We start from the raw sequence: 21438 nt of genomic DNA, 5'->3' as shown, positions 1-21438 counted from the left end.
ATTTTCAAATCCAGTACCAAGCAGAGTGCCTGGCAAAAAGAGGTGTGTCAGTGTCAAATAAAGTAAAGGTTATAAAACACAAAGGCATGCATGCTCTGGAAATACACAGATACATCTGGTGGTGACCCAGTCACAAATGCAAGAAGCTTTAACAAAAGGGGTGATATTCAAAGACAGAGCATCAAGTACAGGAGACCTTTCCTAGGTAAACATGGTGGGTAGAACACAAAGAGGATAATCTGTGAACAAAAGCACAGAGGCAGGAGGGGTGGAGGGTGTTTGCTAATAGCAAGAGGGCAAATTCTGGGGACTTTCTGTTTGGATTTCCTTCCAAGGCCAGAACAGTTATGTAGACACTACACTTAAATAGTTTATTGACAGTTTACAAAAATGTACTCTTCACTGATAGGGTTTGTGTATTTGCACCTCCGTTCTTGCATGAATGTTATGATTTGTTGAGGTGATTTTCCTTTTTTCTTTTCCTTTGTTTTTATTTTATTTAAGCTTTGCAAAGACTTTTGGCCAAAAGAAGTAAGGTCCTGACTTGAATTCGGTCATGTTGACCAAATTAGCATGTCTCTATTCCTTAACGAAAGACTATGTCTTGTGCAAGAAAAACTAGGAAAGTGTACGTACAGATTAAAATAAATCTAACTGCAAGATTAGAAAATTTTCTTCAGATGGTAAGTTAGAAATCTCATGAAGGACCATACATTATTGCTACATATAATACATATTCATGGATTCAAGGTTTTTGTGTGTACCTATTACAAGACATGAATATGACATCCAAATGATAAGCTCTCAAGACTCATTAATACAATATGCCACTAGATGTTTTATTTTAAGAAAAGAAAAGAAAAAAGTGATAATATTGTGCTGTGGGGAGTTTAGGTAATGGTAAGATATAAGGTGGCATAACCTACCATTTGAAGGAAGATTTGGCTGTCACAAAAAATAAAAGGAGTATGAAAATGTCCACATCCTTAGTGCATGTTCCACTTCTGGAAACATATTGCCTGCCCTACATGGATCTTGGAGTTGATGGTTATTATCTCTTCAATCTTTATGGAAATGTGAAAGAATCTATTATGGCTGCACCTTCATCTGGCAGCAGCTGGTCCCTTGACCCCAGTGTGCCATGTTATAAAAAGGTTCAGAAGCATAGTGACTGATATCTCTATATTAAACATGTATTACTTGTGCAGTAAAAACAATACGTATACAAGAAACAGATAAAAAGAACTTTCTATGAAACCAAACACTGAGCTTTAAATATATTTTTATTGATTTCAGAGAGGAAGGAAGAGGGGAAGATAAAAACATCGATGATCGGCTGCCTCCTGCATGCCCCCTACTAGGAATTGAACCTGCAACCTGGGCATGTGCCCTTGACTGGAATCGAATCCAAGACCCTTCAGTCCACAGGCTGATGCTCTATCCACTAAACCAAACCAGCTAGGGCCAAACACTGACCTTTACAATTTTGTGCTTGCAACAGCCCAATGGTAGCTTAGTACTATTTATTATGCCCATTTTCCAGATAAGAAAACTAAGATATATAAGTCAATGAGCTCTAGTTATGGAAATGCAGATTTGTCGGAGCATTGCAAAATTTAAACTTCTTTTTTATTCTTTTGATGCCTCAAAATTCCCACAGTCTGTGAATACTCCACTCAAGCATACCTGTGTGATAAGGCTGATCCCTACCACAGTTCCCTTTCTTGCCCTCCCCTTACTATGACCTAGGGACATTCAAACACACCAATGTGATATTCTCATGCCTTGAGCTTAAATGAATGTATTAAATCTTTTTCACTTTCAGTTTTCACTTTCTCTGTTACTCCCCACTGACATCCAACTGATCCCTAGTAAAACCCATTTTTAAGTTAACAATTGCTTCATACAACATAGTCTGACCCTAAAAGCACTTCACCTTCATTACTACTCTACAGAAAGTATTAGTTTGAGTGAAAGTTACTAAGGGACTGAGAGACTGACATCAAATGAGTGAAATTTGCGATGATTTTTTTGCTTTAGCAAGATAAAATAGTATTAGATATTATCATATATGCATACCTTTGCCAAATTTCTGATGTATTTCTAATATCATATATCTACATCTTACCTAAATATAAGTATTTTCGAAGGTCAAAGTAATCTCAACACTGTTTGTACAAGAGATCATGTTGGCAAACACTGTTCAACTGCTGAGTATCTTTGTATTCAACAGCCATATTAGGTATACTAGATCCTTGGGGAGGGTGGGGGAGGCAGACAAGAAAATGGAGAAAAGGTATAACTATGCACTCTAAGAATCCATTGTCTGGTTAGTTAAGAAAAACAAAGAAATTAATAATTCCTATAAAATAAGACAAATGCCATGAAAGTCAAATGTACTTGAAGTGCTAAAACTATAGAAGACTGTCATGACCTGCAGAAGTCTAGGAAAGTTTCTTAGAAGAGGGGATATTTGAGCTAGGTATTAAAGGAGTTGCAGGGATTTTCCAGGAAAAATGAGAATAGCACATACTAGCAAGAGAATACATATACAAGACATGGAAGAATGCAAAGTCATAGTCCATTTGAGGAAAGGTTGGAGAAATAAGTATAGCCTGGTCACAAGATCAGATGTTTTTTCAGAAAAAAAAACAAAGAGTAAAAATGGTAAGTTGTACTAGGACAAGATGGTAAAAAACCTGCATAACCCTAAGATGTTTGGATTTTACCTTACTTATAATGGGTATCAATAAAATGTTTTTAAAAAGAGGAATTACATCATATTTTTGTTTTGTAAAGATATGGGGAGATCAGCTGTCTATAGAAGTAAGAATACAATTTAGGCAAATGTTCAAATGGCCCAGGTGAAAGATAGTAATCAATATCAAATCAGTGGCACAGAGTGGGAGAGATGGTTGGATTCAAAAGCCATGTGTGGGCAGAATTGAAAGAATTTGTACCTCGTTACATGAAAGGGGGAGAAAGTCTGACTAATGACTAAGATTAAGCAATGATCACAGATAAAAGGCTTCTTCAGAAATCCATGTAAATGTACTTTAGGTATTTACTCAAACCTCCAGAATCTTCATCAGTTTTTTGGACAAATCTACAGCTTAGAAGTAGCTCCTTCAGAGGTTCTACAAATGGCATGTACTGATTTTGTTTGACAGCTTCACCACAGTTTGGAAATCAGGAAATCAGAGCATAGAGAATCTTGAAGCAGGCAGAAAGCTTACCAGTTAGGAGGATACTCTGTGGAAGTAAAGATATGCCCAAGTGTGTACACAGTCTAAATATCAGATTGAACTCACATTTTTCCAACTCAGAGAGCAATTCCTTACACTGATTCTTCAAACACCTGTAGAATTTCAGGCTCATGAATTCCACACATTGAGAGATTCAATGGGGACTTAATGGGACATTCACACCAATCTAAGCCATGCCATTTCACACCCTGTTGCAATCCAATCAGACTTTGCAAATTGCAATAATCATGGAGATGCAAGGAGATTTTACTGACTGCTTATGACCTTCTCTGTTGGTTCCAGTAAATGAAAAGAGCACAGTTTTCTAGCATACCTAAAACTCTAATAAGATTGAAAGTTGCCAAAACCTCAAAGAGATCCTAAAACTCCCAATCTTAATAAATCAACTGTAAAATGCCCAATGACCAGAGATACTACTGGAAGATGCTATATGAGTTCAGTAGAAAAGCTTTCATACTGGAAGAGAACAGTGCATTTAAAGAATAATATATAAAATAACCACACTAATGTATTCATAATGCACTAAGCAATTTGAATTCCAGAAATTACCTAATCATACAATTTGATCCTCTGAGAGGAATAAAGGAGACATATCATTATCCTCATTTTGTAGACGAAGAAACTAAATTGCAGAACAGTTCAGAATCACACTTATGAATAACATTTTCACGTATCTGTCTTTGTACCTTTTCAATTACATAGCAAAGCTTTCCTTTTCCTAATATTTCGTTTAGGTTGTTGAGAAAGATAAAACACAACATTAAAATCAAGTCTCTGTTGCCAACATGTTATTGCAGGGTTCTGCAGACGAAACTCTTACACAAGAGACAGGCCTTCCTCTGCATGTTACCGGTGAACCTGAATCTCTGGTCATCACAACACTCACAAGCAGGTGGACCCTGGGATCACTAAGGGTGTAATCAATTTCTCTTCAACTTCTATACCTGTCATTAAAATAACTCCGTGACCTTCTTGTCCCCGCAAAGTGTGCCTACTGAATACCACCAGCAGCATCTCCACAGAAGAGATGGATGAATACTTTCCAAGGTTGATAATGTTCAGCTGAATATAACTACTGGGACCCTTTAAAAAAAAAAAAAAAAAATATATATATATATATATATATATATATATATATATATATATATATATATTCTATTGATTTTTTTACAGAGAGGAAGAGAGAGGAATAGAAAGTTAGAAACATCAATGAGAGAGAATCATTAATCAGCTGCCTCCTGCACATCCCCTACTAGGGATGTGTCTGTAACCAAGGTACATGCCCTTGACCGGAATGGAACCTGGGACCTTTCAGTCCGCACGCCAATGTTTATCCACTGAGCCAAACCGGTTTTGGCTACTGGGACACTTTTAAACAGGCAGGGTAGTTGCTGTTTCTAAAATGTACAATATGTACAAAAGATAATTATAACCATCTTACATAACTATCATTGCAGAAGGATCACACATAGTAAGTAGAAAGGGAAGGTAAATTAAAAGGCGATCTATTCAAAATGATGATCAAAGCAGAAGGCAGAGTGACATGGGGCCAAGAGCCAAGAAACACAGGCAGACTCTAGAAGCGGGAAAGGTAAGGAAAAGGGTTCTCCCCAGGGCCTCCAGAGCAAAGCCCTGCCAACCTTTGTGGTACTACCCGCAAGAACTGCAACTCAGTAAATCTGCATGGTCTTATGCCAAAAACAAACAAAAATACACACACACTCAAAGAAAATGGGGATAGGAGGTAGGGGAATCTATTATACTTCAATTTTAACTTGGAAAACAATTAAGACAACAGAAGGGGATATATCTGCAAAAAATAATCACACATTTGGTTCTTTTAAGGAGAATATACATGCAGATAATTATTTCTAGATATAATAGGATACTGAGCACCTTGTGAATCTATGAATGATAAGGATAGTTTATCATTTTAGAATTGAACATTTAGTAGATTGCATTTTAATTCTGTAAAAACTAATAGTACTGCATGGCACATGTGACTATTATTCAAAACAAAAAATTTAAAGGAACTTCATGTTTAAATTGTACAAACTCAAGTATACCATATTAAAAATATTAAAAAAAAAAAAAAAAAAAAAGATGTTGCTTTCTGTGCAAAATTTAAATTCAGTCTTGCACTCCAAACTTTATTTCACATGGAACATCTTTTACCATGTATAATGACGTCAGGGTCTCTGGTTAAACGTAGTAGTAACAGAGGTGATCAATAAAAGGCATTCAAACTATATCAAGTAACAGTGTGTTATTTTGTTTTGTGTTTTAACATCACCATTCAGAAGGTTGAGGTAGCCAGACTTACTGGTACATGGCACGTATCATTTTGTTCCTTATTTACAGTATTTATTCCTTTTTATCTCCATAACCTACTCTCATGCACTGGGCCCCGCAGGCAGCCATTCTAATGTGCTTAATGAGTACTCAATGTACGGGTTCTTACAAGATGTGTACTGTGCTAGGCTTGTGAATTTTTAATTCACATAAAGAATACATGTACCCCACACTCTTACATTTGTCACCAAGCACTATATTATTTTTTATTTAAACATATTTTATTTATTTTTTTTTACAGAGAAAAAGGGAAAGGGATAGAGAGCTAGAAACATCTATGAGACAGAAACATCGATTAGCTGTCTCCTGCACACTCCCCACTGGGGATGTGCCGGCAACCAAGGTACATGACCTTGACTGGAATAGAACCTGAGACTCTTCAGACGCTCTATCCACTGAGCCAAACTGGTTTTGGCAAAGCACTATATTCTTAAGATCCATTCATGTTACTTTTATCTAATCTGTTGCTTTTTTAAAAATATATTTTATTGATTTATTACAGAGAGGAAGGGAGAGGGATAGAGTTAGAAATATCAATCAGCTGCCTCCTGCACACTCCCTTCTGGGGATGTGCCCACAACCAAGGTACATGCCTTTGACTGGAATTAAACCTAGTACCCTTCAGTCCGCAGGCTGACGCTCTATCCACTGACCCAAACCGGTTAGGACTAATCTGTTGCTTTTAACTATGGACAACTGCTTGATGTGCATCCACCATTCTATCTCTGCCTCCCCCCAGAAATGGTCACCCAGATACCTCCTCTCCTCCACTCGTAACACAACAGTCAGTAACTGGACACATCCTCCTGGGGAACCTATGGGACACATTCCCGAGTTCGCCTGTAGGAATGAAGTGGTTGGGTCACAGAGTAAACAACTAGTTAATTCACTTAAGTAATGCCAGACTGCTTTTCAGAACAGGTGCCCCAGTCTATGCTCACAAGCCACACACACGTTCACCTATTTATTCCCTCATTAGGCTTTGCCACTTATCAGCTCCATAAGAGCCATGAACAAGCTCACCTCTGCACCTAGCTTTCTTTTCACCAAATGAGACTGTTTACTCCAATCGCCTGATATGCTTATCATAAGAAATAAATATAAAGAAGTCACATGAAAGTACTTTAACATATATAAATAGGTGTTTACAAATGTAGGCAATTATTGTTGTCATTTTTGCCCTTGTGATAATTTCTAATCTTTCTCCGCCTCACTCCACCCCCAACCTGCCAAATGAGAGGAGGTAAGTGAATAAACCTGAAGCTTAGCAAATGAAACTTCCTCCCAGATACCTAAATATTCAGGGAGATTGGAACAGAATGGGAAAAATTCTTTTTCTTCTTTTTTTACTCATCTCTGCATTTATTTAATCAAATATGTTAGTAAGGACTATGTATGGAGCATTGTACTAGTACTAAAGTATAAAAATTTGTACAGCAAATGTACACATGGCACATAAGCAAAATTTCCATCTAGGCCATGAATTTTGTACATAATTTTAAAAAATATATTTTTATTGATTTGAGAGAGAGAGAGAAACATCAATGTGAGAGAGAAACATCAATAGGTTGCCTCTTGTATGCACCCTGACCAGTAACCAAACTCACAATGTGGGCTTGTGCCCTGACCAAGAATTTAACCGGCAACTGGAATGTGCACAGGATGATGCTCAACCAACCAAGCCACACTGGCCAGGGCTGCACACAAACTTTACTCCTGATGTAATTACTTTGAAGATGGGAGCACCTGTTGGCATAAAATAACAGTTCCAATGTGTTGGGCAACTACTATATCAACATGTCCTGTATATTTCCTCCTCAAACACTCAAAACAATCCTGCAAGGTGGATGTTATTACTCTAGTTCCTCATGAGAAAACAGACACAGTAAAGTGATTTGCCCAATGGAGCAATTAAATGGTAGAACCAGAAATACTTCCTCTTTCCATTCTACTTAATTTCCTTTAAAAAGATAAGCTTCAAGATATCTTTACTAAAGGGCACACTATTGCAGAAGCTATGGGAATACAAACAAAATACCACAAGTATTACAAAGATGCAGGCACAGTTCAACAATAAACACTATAATTTATTTAACATTTATTATTGCCAAGTGTTTCCTGTGCATTATTTATAGTTCTCATGAAAATGTTGTAAAGGAAGTGACCTCATCTTTATTTCAAAGGTGTGGAAATTGAGATTTAGCTTTCCAAGGTAATACAGTTGCTAACTAGTAAAAGCTCAGACTAAAACACTGGTCTTCCTAACTTTAAAACCATGTTTTTTTACTGTAAATTACAACCTCTTTGAAGATAATAGAAATGTTCTAAAATCAGATTGTGGTGATGGTTTTCCAACTCTATCAAACCAAAATTTATTGAGTTATACACTTTATTGGCTTAATTTTATGTATATGAATTATATCTCAATAAAAATGTCCAAAAAAATCGTAGTGTTTTCTTTCCACTATACTTTCTTTTACAAGCTTATAAAGTCTTACCTATCATTTTTTCCCAATATCCACCCTTCATCCAGAGTTAAAATTGTATTCCCAAAATTCTCATATTAGTACATGCCAAAGGAACAAAACCTCCCCAATATACTTTTTCTTTCCTCCTATTCAGATGTGAGACCATTATCTCATGGGAGGTAAGACATGAATGTTACCCTCACACTACATTTAGATGCTACAATCCTACTCCTAGGTATCTATGCTCCCTCAAAAGAAAGGGGGGCATATATGTGTCAATAAAAGACACATATACAAATGTTGAGAGCAGCTTTATTCATAATAGCCAAAAGCTGAAAACAGTTCAAATGTATGATGAATGGATGAACAATCCGTGGTCTATTCATACAGTGAAATATTACTCAGCTATAAAAAAGAAAAAATCTATTAATATTTAAAACAGCATGGATAAATAACAAACTCATTATGCTGAGAGAAAGAAGCCAGGCACAAAAGAAAAATATACAAAACTAATCTATGGTGAGAGAAATCATAACAGTGGGTGCCTGAAGGGTTGGAGGGAGTTGGGAAAGAACATAAGGGAACTTGGGGTAATAAATCTTCTGTTGTGATGGGGTATAACATTTATAAAACTGGTAGAGTTTTATCCTTAAATTTGGTGAATTTCATTATACACACACACACATACACACACACACATACACACACACACATATATATATATACATATATATATATATATATATATATATATATATAGAGAGAGAGAGAGAGAGAGAGAGAGAGAGAGAGAGAGAGAGAGAGAGACTAAACAACCGTTTGACCATTCAGTTGTTAGCTATGACACAAACTGACCACCAGGGGGCAAACACTCAATGCACAGGCATGGAAACATAGAACAGACTAATGAATCTCAGAGGAAAGGGGAGAGGGGGAGGACAGGAAAAGATTAAGGAAAGATCTTATATGCATACTATAGGCCTGGTGCACAGATTCGCGAATCAGTGGGCTCCCTCAGCCTGGCCTGTGGGGATCGGGCCAAAACCCAGTGTGACATCCCCTGAGTGGTCCCATATTGCAAGAGGGTTCAGGCCAGGCCAAGGGACCCCACTGGTGCACGAATCCATGCACCAGGTCTCTAGTACTTCAATAAAAATCATGCACATACACAAACACATACAGAAGGGGAAGACAAATCTATTATACTTTACTTGACTTCCATAGAAACATGCTTTTAAAAATCCTGCTCCACCATTCTAAAATCTAATGGTTCAGTTACAAACCTCAGTTCTCTCTTTTCTCATCCAGATAGCTGAGGAACTAATTGCTATGTCTTTAGTTCTGAGTGGAAAAAAAAAAAAAGGGAGAGCTAATCAACCATTCTCAGCACTAGATTCCTTTCTTTACTTAAAAGTTCATTTAACCAGCTCACTAGACTATGACATTTGGGAGAATAAAAACTAGTTCTTATTTATCTGTGCTTCCCAGGTGTACCTGATATCTGGTAAGTGCCAAATATATCTTAGATAAACAAACTCTTGTTTCAACTGAAAAACTGCGGTGCATCTCACTGTAGGAAAGTGGTGTGCTGGAATCAGCTAATCCCAACTTGCAAAAAAGCCAATCATGGGTGTCTCTTCCCAACTGCATAGGTTCACCTCCCATTGGCAGTTTGAAATCAGCCACGATGGAAGTATTTTGTGATACTGTGATTTATAGTAAGAAATATGTAGTTGGCCTTCAACCTCTCCATTCACAGAGATCTTAAAACCCTTGGAATTTCCCAAGAGATGAATCAGTATAGGTATATTGTTATGTTAATGAGGCGACTTTTGGACCAGACCTAAGAATGGAGGCTGGTAACCAGGAGAACCAACCCTGTAATTAGAGGATTATAGCTTTCAGCCCCAACCCCTAACCTCCAGGGCCAATGGGGAAAGGAAGGGACTGGAATCTGAATTAGTCACTAAAAGCTAATGGCTTAATCAATCACACCTATTGTAATAAAGTCTCCATAAAAACCCAAAGGACTGGGTGAGGAGAACTTTCGGTTTGGTGAACACATGGAGATTTGGGGAGAGTGGCGTATAAGCTCTGCACTCCTTACCGGCCAGGCATCTTCAAACTACGGCCCGCAGAGGAGTCTGATCCGGCCCGCCAGGTTTTTTGGGCAGTGAGCGCAGCCGAGGTGTTACAGTAGGAATTAGTAGTTCATATAGTCCGGCCCTCCAGCTCTCTGAGGGACCGTGATCTGGCCCCCACTTTAAAAAGTTTGAGGACCCCTGCGGCTTACCCCATACCTTGCCCATGCATCTCTTCCATCTGGCCAGTCCTGAGTTATATCCTTTTATAATAAACCAGTAATCCAGTAAGTAAAATATTTCTCTGAATTCTGTGAGTCAATTGAAGCAAAAGAGAAGGTCATTGGAACCTCCATTTATAGGCAGTTGGTCAGATAGACCTGGGATTGTGACTGGCATCCAGAGTGGGGAAAACAGGGGGGCACAGTAAAGTCTTGTGGGACTGAGCCCATAACCTGTGGGATCTGATGCTCTGTGTCAGAATTAAGTTGAATGGCAGAACACACAGCTGGTACAGGAGCACTGTTGGTATAGGGGGAACCTTTCCCCCAAACTCCTAATGGAATTGGTGACCAGAATCCTTACATTTACATCACAGAAATGGAAAAAGCTATAAAAAATGCTAAAATTAGGCAATTTTTTTGAGAGCCAGTTAACCAGCATAACATTGATCATGTCTCAAAGGAAAAAAGGAAGAAAGGAGAGGGAGGAGGGAGGCAGAGAGGGAAAATTAAAGAAAGAACAGACAGACCTAAAGGACAGACAGAAGCCAAACAATTATCCCAATGGCTCTCTATGTACCGTATTTTTCGGACCATAAGACGCACTTTTTTCCCCCCAGAAGTGGGGGGGAAAAGTCCCTGCGTCTTATGGTCCAAATATAGCCTACACATATACTTTAAAAAAAAAAGTTTTTTTTACTTGCCCGGCTCTGTGTGGTCTCTGTGTGCTTGCCCGGCTCTAAAATGGTTCTAAATGCTGCTGTTTACTTTACAGGGTTGATTACATGTGTTTATGACTGTGATGTTGGGTTTTAATGCACATAAAATATTTTAGGACACTATTTGTTTCAGAATCTTTTTTTCTTCATTTCCCTTCTCTAAAAACTGGTGCGTCTTATGGTCCGGAGCGTCTTATGGTCCGAAAAATACGGTACTTTGTAAGGTGTCCCTATTCTTCTACATCCCACTTACAGCCTTTGTCTTTGCTGAGTGTTCACTCCAGCTCAAACTCACTGAGATGTCCTCTTGCTATTTCCCCTTAAAACTGATAAATTTCTTACGCTGTAATATACCATTAATTGCACACAAAAAAAGCACAATTTCTTTAAAATCAGATTTTCAGAGAAAAACATATCATTTAAAACAAACAATATAAAATAAACTTAAAACTTCCCCAACATTTGAAAAATTACCCTAACATCAGGAATGCCAAAATATGAGGGGGGTAGGGATGTCTAAGAAACAAGAAAATGTACCCCTTTATTACAAATTATCTTTACCTAATATTTACATTTTTTTAAAAATCATAGACTGTCTTAGCTGGAATAACCTTAGTAACAGTGTATTCCAACTCCCTCCTTTTTCCAGTGGAGAAACCGTAGTGCAAGAGCTGGTAAGAGTCTGAGGTTACAGAGCTAGTTTAGTCAGAGAATAGGAATTCCATCCTTGGTTTTCTGATCTCACTGCCATTACTCTCTCCATTACTCAAGCAGAGAGGGGTTCAAGTCCGGTTTCAGCTCTTGCCAAATTTCAACTTGCCTAGCCTTCTTGAAGCTCAGTTTCTTCATGCATAAAATGGACTGGGTACTAACACCTACCCTACAGTATGTTTTGAATGTACAGCCTCTACCATGAGTGGCCTACAAAATTATGGCTGCTATTTTTAAAGATGTATATGTCTTCTCTACCCCACTGGGGGTTATTAAAAGGGTATCCTTGCCCTTTTAATGCACAAGGATGCTTATTTGAAGCATTGTTTGTAGGGGCTAAACACTAGCCACAAGATAAATGTTTATTTACAGGAAAATTAGCAATTAAATTATGGTCTGTCCACAGTGGAAATATTAGGCCACCATTAAAAATAATAACTAGAGCAACTTTCCAGACAGTTCTCGGAGCCGTTTTGCCCGTGTTTTTATTCCGTGGTATTTTTCAGTATAGAAATTAGGACGTATAGGTCTCTGTGCTTCCTGATGCACCTCTCCTTAAATTCTTAGGTGCTGTAGCCCACACTTCCCCTTTTTGATTATATAGTAAAGCCCACACTAGATTTGAGGCACATGATTAAAGGATACCGAAAGTCTAGGCATGGAAAAAGGTCTGGTGCCGACTCTCTGTGAGTCGGGTAGGATGTAAACTCCATGTGACTTGGGTAATGAACATCGTGAGAGTAAAAACCAAGACTATAACTGAGACTTCCTTTCACAGGAAAGGAGCTCACAAGTTCTCATTCGAATGGTTAAAGCTGCTTCTAAAATCTACTCATCATTTACTCCATCATTCCTTCAACAAGTATTACTTGAGGGCCTGCTGTATGTCAAGCCCTGTATTTGATGCTAAAGCCAAAGGTGCAGTCACCAAGCTCCTTTTTTGCCGGGTTTTGTATAAAATGCCATGACCTGGGGAAAGGGGAGGGAAAGAAAAGCCCCACACTTGCATGGCAGAGTGTTGGCATCACACCTTGGCATACCAAAAGAAGCTGCACAGTGCGGAAATGTAGTTCAATGCTGGAGGCACAACATCGCTAGTAATGAATCATACTTTGGGAAATAACCTTTCCAAATCAGCAACACCGTTCCTTATTCTACAATGGCTGTTAATTTCCATTCTGCCTCTTTCCTCTACCAGGCCAGGTCCAAATAAGCATGACCCACCCAGGAAACAATGTACGTTAGGGACATTTTTTCATTATTTCCCTTTCCTTAATATTACCTGAAAATAGCAGTAACTAAGCATCATCTAAGAAAGACATCCCAAAATAATTTCTTTCACATTTTTTAAAATAGGTTTTATTGATTTTTTTTTTTTTTTTTTTTTTTTTTTTTTTTTTACAGAGAGGAAGGAAGAGGGACAGAGAGTCAGAAACATCAATGAGAGAGAAACATAGATCAGCTGTCTCCTGCATACTCCCCACTGGGACATGCCCGCAACCAAGGTACGTGCCCTTGACTGGAATCGAACCTGGGACCCTTCAGTTCACAGGCTGATGCTCTATCCACCAAGCCAAAACAGTTAGGCTCTTTCACATTTTAAACCTTTAATTCCAAACGTGAGTTCACTTAACCATTTCTATTAATAGACATTATCAAGTACTAAAGACAGTTTATTCGGAGAAAACATTTTTCTCAAAATAAACTGTCTTTAGTACTTGATAATGTAATAAGTAGTACCATCTACTCAGATCTGAAAACATCTAACTTTCATGTGTTTTCTTCCTGTCCACACAGATACTTACAGCCAGGCTGGTGTGGTTCAGTGGTTGAGCATCAATCCAGGAACCAACTGGACACTGGTTCTATTCTCAGTCAGGGCACATGCCTCAGTTGTGGGCTTGATCCCTAGTAAGCGGTGTGCAGGAGGCAGCCAATCAATGATGTTTCTCTCTCATTGATGTCTCTATCTCTATCCTTGTCCCTTCCTCTCTTTCTAAAAATCAATAAAACATATCTTATAAAAAAGAGAGTAAAAGATACTTACTAATTACTCTATACAGACCTTCCCAAGAGAGAAAGTTTAGGAGTAACTTATATAAAACATCAAAAAATTGGTTCTCTTTGGGTGCTACTGATCTCACTCCCTTGGTCAACAGGAGCCTGATTGGTTTCTAGAAAAATTTATGTTCTATTGAATAAACAAACCCATTGGAAGATATAGTTTTCCCTCTTTCAAATGCACTGGGATAAGTGTCCAGAGTGTATTTCAACCCTGAAGACAAATTTTGAAGATGTTATCATATCTTTTAGGTCCAGTCAGAAAAAAGATACTCAAACAGACATTGCACTTAACTTTATTTTATTATTATTATTATTATTATTATTATTATTTTGCACTTAACTTTAATAGAACTTTCAGTCTATAACTAGTCACAGCTGGGCTTCTCGTGAAAAAAAAAAGTCGAATAGAAACAAGATAATATCAAAATAACTTTGAAATTATATCATAAATAGAAGGCAATTTTAAAAGTTTATGCAGTTTTTATATGTTGGCATGAAAATGAAAAATTAATTAAATGGACCTACTATTTCCGGTACCTTAGCATTAACCCAACATCTCATTGCTATTCACATTTGCAAGCTTCTTCACAGGTACCGTTATGTGAACAGGCACAGTCAATACCAACAGAGAAAGGTTTCTTCAGATCTGGTTAGATCATCAGTAACCTTGACTTTTTCATAAAGGTAGACTTCACCAAGTTTGGAGACATTGTAGCAAGATTAAACATTTTAATTAAAATTCACTAACTCAGAATTGTTCTTGTGTAAATGTATTAGAAAGTTGGTATTTCTGATTTCAGGTGTCTGGCTTGTCTTTAAAAAGCAAAATTGCCATTTCTCTAGGCTAGAATTTCACATGACCTCCAATTTGGATTATAATGATTTCCTGTAATTACAGTAACACATTCTACAAAAAAAAAATATTCAAATACTTTGTGCATTTAAAAAATTGATAACTTTTACATAAAGAAGTTACTAATTGGACGTCAACTAGGAACAACCCGTGAGACTTCAAAACAATTATATTCTTTTCAAATACCAAAATATTATTTTAGAATCGAGTACACACACTTGCTCTGTAAAGCCATTAACAATGGGAACGAGGGAAAAAAATGTAATACTAAATAAAGGAAAAACCACTGTTCTCATGTAACTGCCGCCACAAAAATGCAAACAAGTTCAGAATCCACAATGTTGCCTTGGATTCCAAAACACACCACTGGTCTTAATACCGCCATAAGGACATTGCACTGCATTCTCTGCTATGGAGCCTAACACATTGCTGTGCAGATTATGAAATAGATATGTGTTTATGCTTCAACTAAAAGAACACTCAGAACCATCTTAAATGGCCCACCATAAATATCCATCTACTAGTGACTACAGTCCAGATTCACAATTCACTTATCCTCCTCTGATTTAAGAATTCAGTCGGCCTTCTAGATATCCCTGGCTGATTAAAGGTAGCCAATAAACTGCTTTATTTCACTTTTTGTTTTATAGCTATGGTTTTAACTTAACATTCACTTTCCATGTTGAGATTTGCTTCCTTAAAGATGAACCCTTTTGAGCCCAGATCAGCAGATTATAAGGATGCCTAAACTGCTAGAGCAGCAATCAGGGTTCACTCAGAGACTGTCTCCCTGTAGTCTTCCTACCACAGGCCACCAGCGATGGCCTATTCCTGCTGGAATAAGGTCTGGTATAACCCTAGGATCGCTGACTCCTGAAGCCTGCTTTTAAAGAGAAAGTGGTCTCTTCCTAAATTAGACAAGCCACACACTCTCACACAAGCAACATTAAAACAGCATCAAGGTGGCAATAAGACCCTACCCACTGACTTTGTCAACACTCGAGTCTTCTTTTGAAGACTTCCCCTTCTGCTCCAATGATTTTTATCAATAGATGATAGCTACAGGAAATGGTCTGGGCTAGATTTGTGTGTTTGAAGGGCAATTCTATATTATTGAAAACTAGGTAAACTACTCTTTTTCAAGGTTTCTCAAACTTGCCTCATTTTTTAAAAAGTAATATTTCTCTCTCTTTTTTTTCTTTCTAAAATAGGTATCACACCCAAGGTTTAAAAAGAAAAGAAAAAAGATATGTGAAAGTAATATCTCTCTCACTGGTCCCAGGTTCCACCCCAAGGATAACTGCTGTCTCTTGCATTCCCCTTTCCTAGACATTCTATGCACATGCAAACATGACATACGCGAGTGTTTTAAACCAATTATCCTCTATTATATACACACAGTGGCAGCTGCAAAATTGCTACTAACAGCCTCTGGGCTTAAAGGTGGCCTTCTGCTGGGGAGTGGGGGGTGGGGGGTGGAAGGAAGGAGATTTATCTTAAAGCTGCGACTCTGCACATCACGCACCTGGTTTTAACTTGGTGTGTGTGTTTCCTGCATGCCTATGGGAAGGAGCTAGAAGCTTCAGGGAGAAGGTAAACCCACTGCAAGCCACCCCCTGGCGCTGCCCCTGCACTGGCCTGCTCTTTCTCTGTGCCCTAATGTTTAGATTGTATACTTTCATTGGGTTCAATGAAGTATCTAGATTCGCCGGAAGGAAGGAAGGAAGGAAGGAAGGAAGGAAGGAAGGAAGGAAGGAAGGAAGGAAGGAAGGAAGGAAGGAAGGAAGGAAGGAAGGAAGGAAGGAAGGAAGGAAGGAAGGAAGGAAGGAAAAAAGAAAGAGAGAAAGAAAGAAAGAGCCAAAACCGGTTTGGCTCAGTGGATAGAGCGTAGGCCTGCGGACTGAGGGGTCCCGGGTTGATTCCGGTCAAGGGCAGGTACCTTGGTTGCGAGCACATTCCCAGTGGGGGATGTGCAGGAGGCAGCTGACCGTTAATTCTCTCTCATCAATGTTTCCAACTCTCTATCCCTCTCCCTTCCTCTCTGTTAAAAAAAAAAAAAAATCAATAAAATATTAAAAAGAAAGAAAAGAAAAGAAAAGAAAAAGCCTAACTGAAGGTAACTTCCAGAACCAGGTGATTGATTACCTCCCGCCCCGCCAAACACGCAGCCTACACGGGTCCTGGCACGGAGTTCCCGGGACGAGCCAAGAACAGAGCAGCCCCAAGAGCGGGGACGGAGGTGAGGACGCCCCGAGCCTTGGGCCACGCTTTTTTCCTCCCAGACACACGCTTCGGAAACACACATCCTCCGGCCCTCCCTCCCTCCCTCCCGGACCCGGACGGGATGCCGGGGCGCCGGGGCGGACTGCGGGCTCCGTCTCCACCCGGAGCTGCAACTTCAGTCCCGCGGGACCCGCACCGGCCGCCGCCGCCGGGATCGATCGGGTCCCCCTCCGCTCGCCTCCTCCGCGCCTCCCGGCACCCCCAGAAAGACGGGGTTCCAGGCAGCTCCCCTGGCTCCCGAGAACCCCCTGCCCCGGCCCGGGCCCCCGCCGCGCACCCGATGCCCCGCGCCCCGCTGCGGGCAGGAAGCCACAGGTAGCAGGGGCCCCGCGGGGCGCTCACCTGCGCAGGAGGAAGGGTGCCCTCGGCGCCGGCTGCTGCAGAAGAGGCGGAGGAGGCCATGTTGTGGCCGCCGCTCCTTTCCAGGAATTCCGCTCTCCGCTCCCCGCCCGGCGCCTCCGGCCCCCAAACGCGGGACTTCTCCGGGAAAAGTTCGGCGGCGGCTCGGGAACGCCTCGTCCGCGCGGCCCCGCGCCGCCCGCCCGCCCTGCGCGCCGCCTCCTCCCCCGGCCCGGCCCGCAGCGCCCGCCAGGTGCCCGCCCGGTGCCCGCCGGTGCCTCCCGGCCGGTGTGCGGGGGGCGGGCCCGGCTCAGGTAGGGGCGCGGCGGCCCGGCCCGGAGCCCTCGCCCGTTGCCCAATCGGCCGGCGCCCGGGGGGTCCGATCGGCGGCGGGGAGGAGGGGCGGGGCGCAGGGGAGGAGGGGAGAAGGGGAGCGGAGGTGGCCTTACCTGGGGAGGAGGGGAGCAGAGGTGGCTCCGGGAGGGGAGGGAGGGCAAGTCCAGTTCCCTGCGGTCTGCTGAGTTAGCCATCTCCAGGATAACGAAATAATCATCATCATCGCTGATGAGTTGACTGATCGAGGCTTATTCAAGCGTAAGTGAACACAATCACCTTTGACAACTTTGCTTTTTTTTATTATTCATCTGTAGCATGCAGTCTACGTAAAAGCAGCCCTCGCCAGGCACACCGTTTGGGAACCATGTTTATAGCGTCCCTGCCACCCCACCGATGTCCAGCAGCACCTGGATGGCCTTGGCTACCTGTCCCAATAAAAAAACAAAGCCCTGGAGCCGTCTGGGGTGTGATGTAGGCACTGAGCCTGCTCCAGCAAGGAACCCAGGGCAGGACCTCTGGGTGTCCTTGTTTCCAGGAGCTCAAATGACAAGGCTTTGCGGGACTCCAGTCCAGGCCGAGGCTGAGGACAGTTGGATTCAGGCTGCTGCCCCACAGAATTTACTCTTATCTACCTTCACATGGTGTCTCCCCAAGGGAGAGCCTCTAACTGAAGTCATGGGAGATGGTGTTTAGTAGGTCCATGGAGTAGGGCTGGGGCGTTAAATGACAGCGAATCACATTGGCTAGATGTTCCCTTTTCTTTTTATCCTTTTTTAAAGCATTTTTATTGATTTTCAGAGAGAAAAGGGGGGAGAGAGAAACATTAAGGTGAGAATCATTGAGTGGCTGCTTTCTGCATGCCCCCTACTGGGGATGGAGCCAGAAACCTGGGCATGTGACCTTGACCAGAATCGAACCCAGGACCCTTCAGTCCGCAGGCTGATGCTCTATCCACTGAGCAAAACCAGCTAGTGAAAGTTATTCCCTTTTCAATTCTCTTTCAATTCTAATTACAAGAAGAAAGTACTCTCTCTCTCTCTCAAACACTCAGTAAACCTCCTTTTTCTCAAGGAGCAAGCTCCAGGCTCAAAACCCTAGGTAGGCACTGGCATCTAACTAGAATTTATAGCATTGTTAAGTTTTTATTGTTCAGTTTCACTGTTTATTGTTACTGTTACTTTCAAGTGAACGCATGTTTTCTATTCTTGGTAGGAGTCCAGTTTCTTTTTTAAGCAACTATATGTAAAGTCTGTGTTTCCCCCCAAAAAAATTATTTTTTTTTAAAAAAGATAGTAATTTGCTCAAATAGGAATAGAGAAAGCAGAAATTCTAGAAGTAGAGAGGGAACGACTGAAATATGGAACACAGCCAACAATGGTTTAGGCAACTAGCAGCCACCAAAGGCAGAATAATGCCCAAGCAGAGACCAGGGCATTAGCTGGGCCTGGAATTTAACACCTAGCTTACTTCATAACATCATAAAGCTAAAATAACACCTATTGGGCATCAGCTCAGTGTCAGGCTCCGTGCTAAGAAGCACTTTATTCATAGTATCTCACTTGGTCCTCACAAAACCTTTGCAAGACAGGCAAACCTTGCAAAGTCTCAGAAACCTTCCCTTAGCTGAGGTCACTCGTAGAGGACTAATGGCTCTATAGTTTGGTATTCCTTAACTGGAGTTTTCTAAACTACTTCAGAATTTAACAAGAAAAAAAAAAAAAAGAAAGGCAGAAATTCTATATTGAATTCTGTGTGCTGTTTCATGGGATGGAGATACACAGTTTTCAACAACTTTCCAAAGAGATCTACTTCCTTCAAGTTTAAGTAGCACTGTTATCATTATTTGCAATACAGTGGGTTATCAGGTCCACGGGGGCAAATGTCCTGATGTTTGCCCCCCACTGTGCCTCACCTGGTGTTGTATCCCCTTGGCCACTCAGAGGCATTGTTTAAGCTAAATCAAATATGTGAAGTAGACCATACAGGCTACAAGCATAGGTGGGGTGGCTGGGGAGAGAATCGCCTTAGTAAATCCTACGGGGATACAGGTATTTTTAAGCCGGTTCCGTGGCACTTAGGTGGCCATAAGCACACCTTAAACAAGTGGCAAACAGCCAACCCGGCAGACAATAGAGGGAGGAAAGTGCAAACGCTCTATGGGAAGGCAGCATCTGGGATACAGCCCAGGAAGACATGCTTTCCTGCAGAGCTATTCCAGCCCAGAGCTTGTCTGGCCGGCTGTTTCTGAGAAACACTTGTGTTCCGGTTAAAGACACTTCGCCTCCAGAGACAGGCTGCAACACAACCAAAAAAGCGCTGACTACAAGTCAGAACGGGGCATCTGGCAGCACCGCTTCTACCTTGAAAATCTGAAACTGAACCAAAAACCTGCCCATGCAGCCCATAGCCCAGGACTGCCTCTAGTTTTGTCCTTCCGTTTCTCCTTTCACAGCCAAGTATCTGAAAAGGAGAGCAGTCAACACAGATTTTCCCACATGCACACTCCATCCTTCATAGTAACTGGGCTTTTGCCCCTCCTCTCTAATAAAACTATTCTTCTCAAATAACAGCTGACCTCCTATTGGACACACCCATTACGGATTTTTCCAGACCTTATCTCAGTTGATCTTCAAGAGCACGTAACATGGCTGGCTGTCAGTGACTTTCTCTTCCCCTTAAGTGTTTTCTAGGATTTTGATCTGAGTCTAGAAAAATCTCTCATACGATGCGTTGTCTTGCTGATCGCATCCACGTTAAGACTTTGGCTATCACATAATGACTCCAAAATCCAACTAAGACAATTTTCCTGTTTCTCAAACCCGTATTTCATGTCCAAATGGAATGCCAAGCAACACAGACTTCCAAGCCAGAGGAAGAGGCCTGAAGGTCATGAAAGAGAGGAGACTGTACCCTACTCCCTCCTAGTCCAATCAATACTTAGTCCAAAATCATTCCTTAGAATATCTCCATCATTCCTTCTTCTTCATCCCCACTCCAGCCCCAACATTGACCTTATAATTGCTACAATTTATTGAGCAATTGCTATATCCCAAACCACGGCAACATGCATTTTCTCATAATCTCCCATCCAAGCAATTACAATCACCTCTTAATTTTGTACAGTGCATTAACTCTCTCATTCAGTATTACGATTCTTCTATATTTTAAATCTATTCACATAACTACACACTGTTAAAAAAAAAATCTTTTAGTAACTCTATCTTTCCAGAAAAAGTTAAACTGAAGAAGGGTCCCTGTCCACTCTTTCACCTGATCTCAGCTGTTCTCCATCAGCATTTCCATGTCCTTCTCCACCTTTGTCTCAGGACACCATATACTCGGAGGTTCTGAATTACTTGCAGTTCCCAGCCTCCCCCTGCCACACACCCCCATCCCCTGAACATCAAGGCTCTTGCCTTCCTATGGGCTGTTCCTACTGCCTAGAAAGCCTCTCCCCATTCTCCAGTCCTCTGCCTCCTCCACCATCTCTGTGGAGAGGACTCCTATTCACCCAGCAAGACTTCATTCAGAAAAGACATCTTTACGGAAACCTTCCCTGACCCCTTTTCTGTTAAAGTGTGGTTCACTGCCCTTTCTTTGTCCTTCAAAAGTACCCTACAGCACACTTCTAATTATTTTAAAGAATAGGTCCACAGTTTTCTGCAATTTAGAAGCCTTAAAAATTACAAAAACAACCAACTTAAATGAAATTGATGTGGGCTTTGTATAGTCTCTATTCCATTTA

The 21438-nt window shown here is 40.9% G+C and overlaps 1 protein-coding gene across 1 annotated transcript in view; it reads right to left on the bottom strand.

Annotated features, from left to right (window-relative positions):
• ANK3 (ankyrin 3) overlaps nucleotides 1-17616 on the bottom strand; it is a 560461-nt gene extending 542845 nt beyond the window's left edge. Inside the window, exon 1 of the mRNA XM_045581850.1 lies at nucleotides 17361-17616. Coding sequence (XP_045437806.1) covers nucleotides 17361-17420 — 60 coding nt within the window. The 5' untranslated portion in view covers nucleotides 17421-17616. The remainder of the gene's footprint in view (nucleotides 1-17360) is intronic.
• Nucleotides 17617-21438: the final 3822 nt, after the last annotated feature.

The sequence above is a fragment of the Pipistrellus kuhlii genome, unplaced genomic scaffold (assembly GCF_014108245.1).
Source record: "Pipistrellus kuhlii isolate mPipKuh1 unplaced genomic scaffold, mPipKuh1.p scaffold_m20_p_15, whole genome shotgun sequence".
Lineage (NCBI taxonomy): Eukaryota > Metazoa > Chordata > Mammalia > Chiroptera > Vespertilionidae > Pipistrellus > Pipistrellus kuhlii.
The sequence above is the reverse complement of the archived record's forward strand: the minus strand, read 5'-3'. Positions and strand labels throughout refer to the sequence as shown.